This window comes from Oncorhynchus mykiss, chromosome 2, assembly GCF_057628025.1.
Source record: "Oncorhynchus mykiss isolate SJ-2025 chromosome 2, ASM5762802v1, whole genome shotgun sequence".
NCBI classification, from domain to species: Eukaryota; Metazoa; Chordata; class Actinopteri; order Salmoniformes; family Salmonidae; genus Oncorhynchus; species Oncorhynchus mykiss.
The window spans coordinates 19,088,244-19,102,941 of record NC_143023.1 but is presented as its reverse complement, the minus strand read 5'-3'; the positions used below and the strand labels follow the sequence as shown (position 1 = coordinate 19,102,941).

At 39.7% G+C, this 14,698-nt stretch overlaps 2 protein-coding genes across 3 annotated transcripts; both read left to right on the top strand.

The window, feature by feature from the left end:
• The first annotated feature begins 432 nt into the window (after positions 1 to 432).
• Positions 433 to 4,867, top strand: LOC110537275 (gamma-aminobutyric acid receptor-associated protein-like 1). Its single transcript, XM_021623198.3, has 5 exons — positions 433 to 687; positions 3,244 to 3,333; positions 3,672 to 3,750; positions 3,987 to 4,105; positions 4,378 to 4,867. Exons 2-5 carry the CDS (start codon positions 3,244 to 3,246, stop codon positions 4,441 to 4,443), a joined length of 354 nt encoding a protein of 117 aa, XP_021478873.1. The 5' UTR covers positions 433 to 687; the 3' UTR covers positions 4,444 to 4,867.
• A 145-nt stretch (positions 4,868 to 5,012) lies between these two features.
• On the top strand, positions 5,013 to 14,442 carry LOC110537264 (uncharacterized). Of its 2 annotated transcripts, XM_021623177.3 has the most exons (8): positions 5,013 to 5,475; positions 5,698 to 5,799; positions 6,842 to 6,919; positions 12,437 to 12,541; positions 12,712 to 12,879; positions 13,111 to 13,262; positions 13,432 to 13,529; positions 13,659 to 14,442. In XM_021623177.3, the coding sequence occupies exons 1-8, from the start codon at positions 5,397 to 5,399 to the stop codon at positions 13,783 to 13,785; spliced, it is 909 nt and encodes a 302-aa protein (XP_021478852.2). In that variant the 5' UTR covers positions 5,013 to 5,396; the 3' UTR covers positions 13,786 to 14,442. The 2 variants fall into 2 exon arrangements, with proteins under 2 accessions (XP_021478852.2, XP_021478861.2); XM_021623186.3 differs by lacking the exon at positions 6,842 to 6,919.
• Positions 14,443 to 14,698: the final 256 nt, after the last annotated feature.

Here is a 14,698-nt window from a genome sequence, read left to right as displayed (position 1 = left end):
GAGAAGTATGCTTTGGAAATAAATGGCCTATGTGAAATACTTTTTCATTTTCTGACTTTTGTTTTTGATAGCAAATAGTGAACAGCAGGAGAACTTGGCTACACCATAGACTTTAGGCCTAAAATCAATAGCAGACCCTGGTCAAAGGACTTAGACTGAACACAACTATGTTTACAGCCCTGATTTAAAGCGTTAATTTCTTTTTACAGGACAAATGGTATGTAACGTCTGGCACGTATGCAACGTCTGGCACGTAGAGGAAACAGCTCCTGGCCCAGTTTTCCAACAATTTAATTGGTTGGTTAAAACGTAATTCAAGCAAAAACCGAGTTGGGGGGCTGGAAACAGCACCATTACTCCAATGGGAGCATTGTAAACAAACTTAAACGCCGCCCCCCAACTCTGCCCCAGTGGTTAAAAACTTTGTCCGTCAGCGCAAAGGACGTTCATTGGTCTAAATAACTCAAATTGGGCGTGACGGTATTTGTTGTTGTTTCTGGGGCAAGAAGTAGCTAGCTGGTTAGAACAGTCGGCTATTTAAGAATATATTTCGTTTAAATAATTTCATCCAAAATAACTGTTCGTCGTGCTCATTATATGATAGCGTTGGTTACGTGAAGAGTCGGTGGGAAAGATCGGTGTGGAATTTTCACTTGTATTTGTTTTTATTACGTTTTTCCAAAGAAGGTGAGTGTCTGGCTGTTTATTCATTGTCTTCGCTTCGAGATCGTGCAGCATATTCCTCAATCTCGCACAATATCAGAAATAGCTCATTGGCTTTGATCGATTTGTTGGCTGGTATTGGCTTTCTTTTGGATGTCATGTGAATACGTTTTTCATTCAGCCTAAAGGATTCGCCATAACATCCGCTTGCAACGTAAACTAGCTACTGGAGGCAGCTGACGTTAACCTTCGCCTACTCAGCTGACCAAGCCCAAAACTGTAAATAATGACGTGGCTACCTTGCCATTGTCTGAAAAACCACAACAGTAGGCTACTGTAGGTGGCTGTGATATAAACAGGGCTATACAGAATTCAACCTGTAGCTATTATGATAATACATTTTAGCTAACGTTACCTTGGCTATCACACGATGTTTGTAAATAAGCTGTGTAGCTAATTAATGTATCCACTAGAAAGCAAGACAGTGTGTTCACGCAATGTAGGCTATGTTGTACATTTTCATTTCTAATCTCAATATTTAGTTGACCAACAAGTGCAAATATAAGACTATATATGCATATCACATTTATAAAGTTTAAATTAAAAATTAATAAACGTTTAAACATTGTAGGCCCCTCCACATACAATACATTATTTCAAATTATTGAGTTGTCAAGACAGCATACAGTAGCCTATCTGACTCTCCTTGACAAGTTCTTGGTACCTTGATATCAAGGTACAGCTGATAAGTGGCTCCAGGCTTCACACATAGTCAACTAGTTAGGCTATATTTTACTTTTAAATTAACTATACACTTAAGAATAGATATTGTTTGAAGAGTATCACTTAACATATTTTATCCTGCATTATTATTTGCAAAACTGCAATTAACAGAAGTATACATACAGTGGGGCAAAAAAGTATTTAGTCAGCCACCAATTGTGCAAGTTCTCCCACTTAAAAAGATGAGAGGCCTGTAATTTTCATCATAGGTACACTTCAACTATGACAGACAAAATTACAGAAAAAAAAATCCAGAAAATCACATTGTAGGATTTTTAATGAATTTATTTGCAAATTATGGTGGAAAATAAGTATTTGGTCAATAACAAAAGTTTATCTCAATACTTTGTTATATACCCTCTGTTGGCAATGACAGAGGTCAAACGTTTTCTGTAAGTCTTCACAAGGTTTTCACACACTGTTGCTGGTATTTTGGCCCATTCCTCCATGCAGATCTCCTCTAGAGCGGTGATGTTTTGGGGCTGTTGCTGGGCAACACAGACTTTCTATGGGGTTGAGATCTGGAGACTGGCTAGGCCACTCCAGGACCTTGAAATGCTTCTTACGAAGCCACTCCTTCATTGCCCGGGCGGTGTGTTTGGGATCATTGTCATGCTGAAAGACCCAGCCACGTTTCATCTTCAATGCCCTTGCTGATGGAAGGAGGTTTTCACTCAAAATCTCACGATTCATGGCCCCATTCATTCTTTCCTTTACACGGATCAGTCGTCCTGGTCCCTTTGCAGAAAAACAGCCCCAAAGCATGATGTTTCCACCCCCATGTTTCACAGTAGGTATGGTGTTCTTTGGATGCAACTCAGCATTCTTTGTCCTCCAAACACAACAAGTTGAGTTTTTACCAAAAAGTTATATTTTTGGTTTCATATGATCATATGACATTCTCCCAATCTTCTTTTGGATCATCCAAATGCTCTCTAGCAAACTTCAGACGGGCCTGGACATGTACTGGCTTAAGCAGGGGGACACGTCTGGCACTGCAGGATTTGAGTCCCTGGCGGCGTAGTGTGTTACTGATGGTAGGCTTTGTTACTTTGGTCCCAGCTCTCTGCAGGTCATTCACTAGGTCCCCCCGTGTGGTTCTGGGATTTTTGCTCACTGTTCTTGTGATCATTTTGACCCCACCGGGTGAGATCTTGCGTGGAGCCCCATATCGAGGGAGATTATCAGTGGTCTTGTATGTCTTCCATTTCCTAATAATTGCTCCCACAGTTGATTTCTTCAAACCAAGCTGCTTACCTATTGCAGATTCAGTCTTCCCAGCCTGGTGCAGGTCTACAATTTTGTTTCTGGTGTCCTTTGACAGCTCTTTGGTCTTGGCCATAGTGGAGTTTGGAGTGTGACTGTTTGAGGTTGTGGACAGGTATCTTTTATACTGATAACAAGTTCAAACAGGTGCCATTAATACAGGTAACGAGTGGAGGACAGAGGAGCCTCTTAAAGAAGAAGTTACAGGTCTGTGAGAGCCAGAAATCTTGCTTGTTTGTAGGTGACCAAATACTTATTTTCCACCATAATTTGCAAATAAATTCATTAAAATCCTACAATGTGATTTTCTGGATTTTTTGTTTCTCATTTTGTCTGTCATAGTTGAAGTGTACCGATGATGAAAATTACAGGCCTCATCTTTTTAAGTGGGAGAACTTGCACAATTGGTGGCTGACTAAATACTTTTTTGCCCCACTGTATACAGTGGTATTGCAATGATAACGGTGCATCCATATATGATGTATTATCAAATGTTAACTACTGTTGACCCATCCCTGTGTGTCTCTGTAGATGGACAGTCAGTACCAGCGCTCTGTACCACTGGAAGTGAGGAGGGCAGAGGGTGAGAGGGTGCGAGCCAAGCATCCCGACAAGATACCAGTGAGTGTGAACAGAATAAATGCCAGTAGTGTTGGATAGCTTCCTTTCCTTAACTCCTTTCTCTTATGACCATTGGCCACTGATCTGTAAGGACATCACACTCATGATTGTGAATTAATTTTCAGGGCCTAAAAACCCTATCCATCCCTTTTATTAGCAGATAAGTGATCCTGGCATAGGATTAAAGGAAAGGAAGCTAGTAAGGTGTTATTAAGGTCAGATAGGGTTCAATACATGGATGTTAGCCTTGCATGCCAAGTTTCTTGGCTCCAGTTGAATGGGACATGACGGTGCAGTGTGTAATTACTGACCAAGTACTGTATTCCCTCTTAAACCAGATCATTGTGGAGAGGGCTACCAGGTCGAGAGCTCCTGACCTGGACAAGAAGAAGTACCTTGTGCCCTCTGACCTCACAGGTGAAACTGACGAGATGAGATGTCTGTCTTTCTCACAATTATTTCCTCTCTTCCAACTCATGACCTTGTTCTTATCCTCTTCCCTCTCCCCGTGCCTCTCTTCCTTCTCTCCCCCTTCCTTATTTTCTCCACTATAGCGCCACTCTTCCTCTTCTTTTGAAATGAAAGTCTAGGTAATGTGTTTAGTTTTGTTCTGTAAGTCCCTGTCTGACCATCTCTCTATTTTTCTCTCTCAGTGGGTCAACTGTGCTTCCTGATCCGACAACGTGTGTCTATGAGACCTGAGGAGGCTCTCTTCTTCTTCGTAAACAACTCCCTTCCCCCATCCAGTTCTCCTCTCTCTGCTGTCTATGAGGTAAACACACACGCACACTGACACAACCTTTTATCCTACCCCCATGACCCCCTAATGCGAGATCCAGATGCCAGGCATTTCCTCACGGTCAGTGACACAACTCAATTATATTGAGATTGTGTTGTGTGGGTTTTGCGTATGTTATAAACAATTAGAATTAAAGTATCATGTTTTATTCAGTGTACATACTTCAGTTATTGTCAGCAGTTCTGCTTTTGCCATTTTAAATCCTTATTTCCCTCCCTGTCCCTGTCCTCCCCGGTCCCTCACAGGAGCACCATGAAGAGGACCTGTTCCTATACATGACCTACAGTAACGAGAGCGTCTACGGTGCCTGAGTCGGGACAAAAGGAGGAAAGAGAGAGAGAGACAGGAGATGGGAGAGAACTCTTTGTAATGTTTCATCCCTATTATTCTTTAAGTATTTAGGAAATGGCGGTGGGGAGGAGATGGCGGTGGGGAGGAGATGGCGGTGGGGAGGAGAGTTTGGTGGGTTTTGTCGGTATTTTTGGGGTGATTATATTCTGTGTCAGTATGCTCTCAACCATGGTAAGGCATTCTAAATTTGAAAAATAACGGGGTAATTGGAAATAGGGGGAGTGAAAAAGATATTTCAATAAAAGAAGAGTGTTAAGGGGAAAGCTCTTTTAATTTCTATTTTTCTTTCTCAGCCAGCCATCTGTATTTAAGGCAAATAGTATTTTTTTTGTGTAAATTAATATCATGGACTTTTGTGGAAAATAAAATCCGAAATGCATGGTTTGCTAGTTCTGCAGTTTGTCATTTAAAAAAAAAAAAAAAGTTTTATTCAAGCAAGACAGTGTGTATTGTCATATCACAAGCTGTCCCCATCTCATGCTCTATTTATAAAAGTTGTGAATATAAGACATTTGTCTTTTGCAGAAGTTCTAAGATGTTTCATTTGGATATACTGTGTGACTCATTTTTGTCACATTTCCCAGAAATCACAATTCAAATAAATTGCTGACACTCGGTAATGGCGAGTGGGAATGACGAAACGTCCTTAATAAAAAAGAGTGAGTGAGCCAAAGAGAAATCAGTGAGGAAGTGTAACTTGTAATTGAAAGGAGGGATAACTTTAGTACATTGTTTATTTTGTATTCAAGTGACATTAGCTATAGAGACTAAGGGAGATAATTTGAATAGACATATTTGGTTTGTGTGTGGGAGACTTGCTACACAAGTAACTTTCTGGAGTTTTTGCTGAACAGGCTTATAGGCTTTCCAGGGAAATAGAAAGTTCTAGACCCAGACAAAAAACAAGAGAATCATGGAGATGCAAGAAACCCCCCGAGAGAAGGAAAGAGTCGTGGAAGTGGACGAGAGTCAGATAATTCTGGAGACCTCAGGTAAAGAAAGAGAACATCTTCATCACCAAACTTCAGCTACTGGGGTAAATTTGCACCGCTTTCCTCGGAATACATCAGCATATTTTCATTTCTATTACGGTATTAGGTTCAATCCTTTTAAAAGGCGTCTTAGGCTATATGCTATTTTTTGTTGTGTTCTGAGAAGATTAATTTGGTCCTAAGCTTCCACATAACCTATTTGTGTGTCTGCATGTCTATCAGTCGAGGAAGCTGAATCTACAGTCTATTCCAAACTGAAGAGTCCATCGGAGGACATTTATGCTGAAGCTTCTCCTGGCCAGCCCTGTGCCAAAGACAGACCAGGTACAAGTGGCTACAACACTGTTATTATATTATTCATCAAATTTAATCAATTAAATATATTTTATTAATACATTTTTACAGAAGCAGATGTCCCTAAGTGATTTACAGACACTCGGCCTAAACCTCAAATATTATAATTATAAGATTATTACATTATTATTACATATGTCTGAACTAATCCTAAATAAATGGATGTCTAAAAATGTCCTATTAAAATAATAAACATTATTTCTACTTTTACGCAAGAGAGGAAAAAGAGGAATAGAGAAACACTCATTCAGTCTATGTGTGTGTGAGAGAGAGAAAAATAGTCAGTGCGACAGTGAAAGTAATTTTCCCAGTTCCGAATTTTGATTACCGACACATTTCCTTGGTCTAGCCTACTATTAATGTTGTGTGTGGTGTGCAACTTGCAGTTTGCATCTGCATGTCTAGACTTTTGAGATCATTCATTGCCAACCCTTATATAGCACATGTTACAGGTCAGGTGAAGTTGTTATTACAAAAACAGAATGTCAATGTTCCAAAATGTCCATATAACAGGATTTCTATATTTCTGTCATGGAAACATGAAATAATGTGGTGAAAATGTCTAGTTTTAGGGGATAATATTATCTAGCTTGTAACATAACGAAACCCATCTGGAGAGAAAGGACCTGTTTGTCTGTCTCACAATCAAGGCTGAGACATGATAATAGCAGACCTCCAAGCAGAGACCCAATCTATTGTTGAAAAACACAGCCTGGCTGAATGGACATCACTCCAAGGACTTATTATTACAGTTATTTAGAACGCTGTCTCTAGACACGCAGAGATAGAGAGACAGAAAGTAGCAGCAGCAGCCAAATGATTTTGGGACAGACTGAGTATTGTATTACAGGAATTAGTTATAAATCTGTAAAGGGCACGTTGCTATAGAGACTGAGAGGGATTTTTTTTTTTTAAACCACAGTGCATGCCATTTAGCATTCACAGTACTTTACAGTCGCAGTCTGTGGGTCAGGAACGACAGTAATGTATATACAATTTTGCCGTATTGGAGGAAGTGGAGGGACAGCCAAATTACCAGACGAGGCAAACACAAAGTTATCGGTTGAAGTGAAGGAACAGCAAGATAAAGGTAAGCAGGATTTCAATTGTTGCTCGTAGTGATTGCTTATAAAATGTCTGATGGTGCCGGCCATATAACAAAGCCAGGGCCGTCCAATAACGATACCTATAACGAACTATAACATCAAACAATTGAAATCGTTCTAGTTCAAGTGAACAGGAGCGTTCACATTACACCTATAACTACAAAATTAGTGGATAACGAGATCGATCTAATCGTTTGGGGTCACTTTCAGAGCGATGTTTACCCATGACCTAACAACCAATCAAAAACGCGCTCTTGGTTCTAGCTGCGTGAGGCTGCTCCGAGAGGAGGGCACAGTAAACTTGCCTAAAGAAAATAATGTACTTTTTTTACTTTATACATTTTCTCTGACACCCAAAAGTACTCGTTACATTTTGACAGGAAATTTGTCAAATTCATGCATTTATCAAGGGAACATCCCTGGTCATCTCTACTGCCTCTGATCTGGCGGACTACCTAAACACAAATGCTTCATTTGTAAATTAATGGCTGAGTGTTGGTGTGCCTCTGGCTATTCGTACATTTTAAAAAAAATGTCATAAAAATGGTGCCGTCTGATTTGCATAATATAAACGATTAGACATTATTAATACTTTTACTTTTTATACTTAAGTATATTTGAGCAATTCCATATACTTTTGATGCTAAAGTATATTTAAAACCAAATACTTTTAGACTTTTACTCAAGTAGTATTTTACTGGGTGACTTTCACTTTTAGTTTAGTCATTTTCTATTAAGGTATCTTTATTTTTACTCGAGTATGATAATTGAGTACTTTTTTTTCACCACAGCTGATATAGGACGACTTGGGAGAATGATGATCCATGACAAACAGCCCATATCATCATTATAAGGCCATATTTTCCGATGGTACAGTACCAGTCAAAAGTTTGGACACCTACTCATTCAAGGGATTTTCTTTATTTTTACTATTTTCTACATTGTAGAATAATAGTGAAGACATCAACTATGAAATAACACATGGAATCATTTAGTAACCAAAAAAGGGTTAAAAAAAATCTAAATATATTTGAGATTTTTCAAAGTAGCCACCCTTTCCCTTGATGACAGCTTTGCACACGCTTGGCATTCTCTCAACCAGCTTCATGAGGTAGTCACCTGGAATGTATTTCAATTAACAGGTGTGCCTTGTTAAAAGTTAATTTGTCGAATTTCTTTCCTTCTGAATGCGTTTGAACCAATCAGTTGTGTTGTTAAAAGGTAAGGCTTGTATACAGAAGATAGCCCTATTTGGTAAAAAAACAAGTCTATATTATGGCAAGAACAGCTCAAATAAGCAAAGAAAAATAACAGCCCATCATTACTTCAAGAACTTTGAAAGTTCCTTTAAGTTCTGTCGCAAGCCCTATGGAGTTGGGAGTTGGCTCTCATGAGGACCGCCACAGGAAAGGAAGACCAGAGTTACCTCTGCTGCAGAGGATAAGTTCATTAGAGTTAATTGCACCTCAGATTGCAGCCCAAATAAATGCTTCACAGAGTTCAACAGACACATCTCAACATCAACTGTTCAGAGGAGACTGCATGAATCAGGCCTTCATGGTCAAATTGCTGCAAAGAAACCACTACTAAAGGACACCAATTAGAAGAAGAGACTTGCTTGGGCCAAGAAACACGAGCAATGGACATTAGACCGGTGGAAATCTGTCTTTTGGTCTAATGAGTCCAAATTTGAGATTTTTGGTTCCAACCGCCGTGTCTTTGTGAGACGCAGAGTAGCTGAACTGATGATCTCCGCATGTGAAGAATGGAGGAGGATGTCTTATGGTGTGGGGGTGCGTTGCTGGTGACACTGTCTGTGATTTATTTATAATTCAAGGCACACTTAACCAGCATGGCCACCACAGCATTCTTCAGCAATATGCCATCCCATCTGATTTGAGCTTAGTGGGACTATCATTTATTTTTCAACAGGACAATGACCCAAAACACACCTCCAGGCTGTGTAAGGGCAATTTGACCAAGGAGAGTGATGGAGTGCCTCATCAGATGACCTGATCTCCACAATCACCCGGCCTCAACCCAATTGAGATGATTTGGGATTAGTTGGACCGCAGAGTGAAGGAACAACAGCCAACAAGTGCTCCGCATATGTGGGAACTCCTTCAAGACTGTTGGAAAAGCATTCCTCATGAAGCTGGTTGAGAGAATGCCAAGAGTGTGCAAAGCTGTCATCAAGGCAAATGGTGGCTTTTTTTAACACTGTTTTGTTTACTACACGATTCCATATATGTTATTTCATCATTTTGATGTCTTCACTATTATTCTACTATGTAGAAAATAGTACAAAATACAGAAAAACCCTTGAATAAATAGTTGTGTCCAAACCTTTGACTGGCACTGTATATGTTAATAGCAATACATCCTGACAAAATACACACTCTCACTGTCCTGTTAATGTGCCTTTCGGAACCTTGTGAACTGTCAAGAAAAGACCCATTACTGATCCAAATGGTTGCCTAATCAGGCCTAGGCTAGATTATTATTATTTCAGAATGAAACAGGCATTCAAATGCAAGGCTTTTTAGAGGTTATTGAAATGATATATTCATTTTTATGTACAGTGTACACAACATTAGGAACACCTGCTCTTTCCAAATCAGGCACTAGAATTACTTTAAAAATATGAATGTTTACCAGAAGACAGCCATCCAGAGTTTCCTAGGACCACGTCAACATCCTTTGTCAAATAAACTTGCATTTGCTTCCCTCTGGTGGTTGGCTGCATCATTACATCCATTTATATCACTTCACTGCAACGTTAGGTCAAAGGGGCGGTCCTTAGAAAAACATTTATCCGTCTTGACTGCTTCATGGCACAGACATGGCAAAGCAATTACTGAATTTGTCTCGAGCAGTTAGATCTAAATATATAACTTTCATAGCTCTACGATAAAGATTGCGACCTACACACTCACAAGTTTGTGAGGAAGTCAAACATTTTATGTCAGTGCCTCTAGATACATTGAGATACATTGCATGTGTTCAGAATGACAAAATTGTCCCCTTGTCTATAGGAGGGATGCAAGCTGTTTAAATGGCCCAAATGTTGATATAGACGTTCACACATTTAACTGATTTTGACTATCATTAATACAGTGCCTTGCGAAAGTATTCGGCCCCCTTGAACTTTGCGACCTTTTGACACATTTCAGGCTTCAAACATAAAGATATAAAACTGTATTTTTTTGTGAAGAATTAACAACAAGTGGGACACAATCATGACGTGGAACGACATTTATTGGATATTTCAAACTTTTTTAACTAATCAAAAACTGAAAAATTGGGCATGCAAAATTATTCAGCCCCCTTAAGTTAATACTTTGTAGCGCCACCTTTTGCTGCGATTACAGCTGTAAGTCGCTTGGGGTATGTCTCTATCAGTTTTGCACATCGAGAGACTGAATTTTTTTCCCATTCCTCCTTGCAAAACAGCTCGAGCTCAGTGAGGTTGGATGGAGAACATTTGTGAACAGCAGTTTTCAGTTCTTTCCACAGATTCTCGATTGGATTCAGGTCTGGACTTTGACTTGGCCATTCTAACACCTGGATATGTTTATTTTTGAACCATTCCATTGTAGATTTTGCTTTATGTTTTGGATCATTGTCTTGTTGGAAGACAAATCTCCGTCCCAGTCTCAGGTCTTTTGCAGACTCCATCAGGTTTTCTTCCAGAATGGTCCTGTATTTGGCTCCATCCATCTTCCCATCAATTTTAACCATCTTCCCTGTCCCTGCTGAAGAAAAGCAGGCCCAAACCATGATGCTGCCACCACCATGTTTGACAGTGGGGATGGTGTGTTCAGCTGTGTTGCTTTTACGCCAAACATAACGTTTTGCATTGTTGCCAAAAAGTTCAATTTTGGTTTCATCTGACCAGAGCACCTTCTTCCACATGTTTGGTGTGTCTCCCAGGTGGCTTGTGGCAAACTTTAAACGACACTTTTTATGGATATCTTTAAGAAATGGCTTTCTTCTTGCCACTCTTCCATAAAGGCCAGATTTGTGCAATATACGACTGATTGTTGTCCTATGGACAGAGTCTCCCACCTCAGCTGTAGATCTCTGCAGTTCATCCAGAGTGATCATGGGCCTCTTGGCTGCATCTCTGATCAGTCTTCTCCTTGTATGAGCTGAAAGTTTAGAGGGACGGCCAGGTCTTGGTAGATTTGCAGTGGTCTGATACTCCTTCCATTTCAATATTATCGCTTGCACAGTGCTCCCTGGGATGTTTAAAGCTTGGGAAATCTTTTTGTATCCAAATCTGGCTTTAAACTTCTTCACAACAGTATCTCGGACCTGCCTGGTGTGTTCCTTGTTCTTCATGATGCTCTCTGCGCTTTTAACGGACCTCTGAGACTATCACAGTGCAGGTGCATTTATACGGAGACTTGATTACACACAGGTGGATTGTATTTATCATCATTAGTCATTTAGGTCAACATTGGATCATTCAGAGATCCTCACTGAACTTCTGGAGAGAGTTTGCTGCACTGAAAGTAAAGGGGCTGAATAATTTTGCACGCCAAATTTTTCAGTTTTTGATTTGTTAAACAAGTTTGAAATATCCAATAAATGTCGTTCCACTTCATGATTGTGCCCCACTTGTTGTTGATTCTTCACAAAAAAATACAGTTTTATATCTTTATGTTTGAAGCCTGAAATGTGGCAAAAGGTCGCAAAGTTCAAGGGGGCCGAATACTTTCGCAAGGCACTGTATAATAAAGAAGGTGAAATATTATGGGTAGATATTCCTACATCCGATTATAACTATATATGGACACTTTATGAAGTATTAAAAGGCTTATTCATTCACAAAAAAATTAATAAATCATATTTGTATTATACTTGTATTGTGTATTAGATCATATGGGTTGAAGTGTTATTTTCTCAGACATAAATAAACAATTCCAGGTGAAAGCCAAAGGTCATAGCTTTCTAGGGGGGGAAACATTACTACATTAATAAAATATTGACCTCTTGCTAGATTGATGACTAAAACCACAGCGAAACAGTGAAAAACGGCTGTCTGCTTTAAAGCCTTGAGACAATTGAGATATGAATTGTGTATGTGTGCCATTCAGAGGGTGAATGGGCAAGACAAAATATTTAAGTGCCTTTCAACGGGGGATGGTAGTAGGTGCCAGGCGCCCCAGTTTGAGTGTGTCAACAACTGCAACGCTGCTGGGTTTTTCACACTCAACCGTTTCCTGAGTGTATCATGAATGGTCCAGCACCCAAAGGACATCCAGCCAACTTGACACAACTGTGGGAAGCGTTGCATCGCAGTGGAACGCTTTCAACACCTAGTAGAGTCCACGTCTCGATGAATTCAGGCTGTTCTAAGGGGAAAAGGGGGGTCCAAATCAATATTAGGAAGGTGTTCCTAATGTTTTGTACACTCAGTGTATAATGTTATTGTTATCGTTATAGTTATTGTCTTTGGTGTGGATGTCCCTTAAGACTATTCTTTCCTTGTCTAGACCTGCAGGTCCTGGGGAACGTTGGTCTGTACCGCGCAGTGTGTTTACTACTGTCTGTCATCTGTCTGGTTCTACTGATCATCATCATCATCCTCTGTGTCAAATGTGAGTATCATAGACATTCTATTCTAGAATAGTGATTTAGAAACAGGCAAGACTCATTTTTAATTTGATAGAATATCTAGCATGTTGGTTTAGATAGCCTTCTATGCAAGAAAGAACTAAACACGTGTGTAATAGGATTCCATTCTCTTTTTTTCTTCATTATTCTCTAGTTCCATCCCAGCCTCAGGTCTGTCATGGAACTGAAAAAGGGATTGAGGCTAAAGAGAAGGGGAGTGTGACTGAAAAAGGGATTGACGCTAAAGAGGAGAGGTTCCAGTCCACTGAGGTGTGCAGCCTGCAGACATGCCAAGCACAATACTTCCAACAACAGAGCCAGGGTGAGTCCACTACTGTAGTGTGTTAGTCTAATGTAACCTATTCAACTATATCGCTCTACATATTGTCGATGTATCGATCTAATGCTTTGAGATGTATTGTACCACTACAATGTTTTCTCTTTGACTTCATACCATGCTAATAATAATGCTAATAATAATAATAATTGAACCTACATGTATTAATTGAACTACATGTTGTACTTGAAGAGTAATTTCCCTCCTTTCCTCCAGTCCCTGCCTGCCACATGTGTGATGAAGGCTGGCTGCACTTTGAGAGCTCCTGCTACTTCCTCTCCAGAGACAGAATGAACTGGGACGAGAGCAGGGACGAGTGTAAAAAGAGAGGGGCAGATCTGGCTGTCATAACAAACAAAACAGTGCAGGTGGTTCTACTACAATTGTTACTCCTCTCTACCTCTTGTTTCTCTTCTTTGTATAACAGTGACCATACAATGATGATAGCAACGCAACAGTGATTGTATGACAACCATACATAACAGTTGGATTGACGAAGGTTACTAATAGTCCAATAAAAACTGTGCATTCTCCCAGACCTTTCTAACGAAGAAGGGAAACCTGATGTACTGGATCGGCCTGAGACAGAGAACCAGGAACTGGGTTTGGGTCAACAACACTGCACTGGGACAGAGGTGACACAACCGATGATGATGTTTATTGGCCTTCAAGATGGCAAACAGACTTTGTTATCCAGAAATGAAAATAAGTGTAATGTTTTAGTATGGACAGTACTGAGCTGTTCCCTTTCCTCTCATTGGTAGTTACTGGTCAGGATCCAACAGACAAGGGGATTGTGGGTTACTGACAGGAAGGGATCCTCCTGAGAGAAGCTGGAGCTCCACATCATGTGACCAGTACAGCTTCTACATCTGCCAGAGGGGGCGCTAAAGGACAGACTTCACCATCTGCCAGCAGTCACCAACCCTGGTCCTGGAAAGCTATACGATGTACAGGCTTTTGTTCCAGCCCAGCAGTAAGACACATGATTTAGCTAGTCAACGAATCACCTTGATTAGCTGAATCATTTAAGTGTTGTACACCATGTAGGTCAGCAGGGTTGGTGGCCACTGCCATATTCCGACTAAGAAACCTGTCAATACGGATTCTCTTTAGACTTCTATCATTCAATCCTATTCCATAGCCTTTTATCCCATGATTACACATCTCTATCAACAGCCTTTTAAACCTTGATTATACACTTTATGACATACGTCTATGTTATTATTCATTAGACATCCAGGTATGACCATTGATGGTAAATATAATCACATTACAGTCAGTTATGCCTTGTGAAGAACAATCAAGTCGGCCTTACAGTTTCAGTTAGAATCTGCACTAATGTTAAAGATTAACACTGTATATTGCACTTATTTGCTTGTTTGCTGGGATGTTTTCTATATGTTTTCTTAATGCCTTTGAATGTGATAATGACCTACATGATTATGTGCATTAACCAATCATTATGTTTTAAGTATTGATTCACAATCCTGAAAGAAACAAAAGTTGAATATAATTTGTCCCTGTAATAAAGAATCCGTTATTATACTGTCTCGTCAAATCTTTCATAAAAAGTGTTCATGTACTTTACCTGGAATGATAAAGTACATGGTCCAAGAAAATTGAAAATGAATCTAGTCTGCATTTCAACCCAGTCATACCCATGTACAAATATTTCGTTTTTGACATGTAATATTGCATATACAGTTGAAGTCGGAAGTTTACATACACCTTAGCTAAATAAATTTTAGCTCAGTTTTTCACAATTCCTGACATTTAATCTGAGTAAAAATTCCCTGTTTTA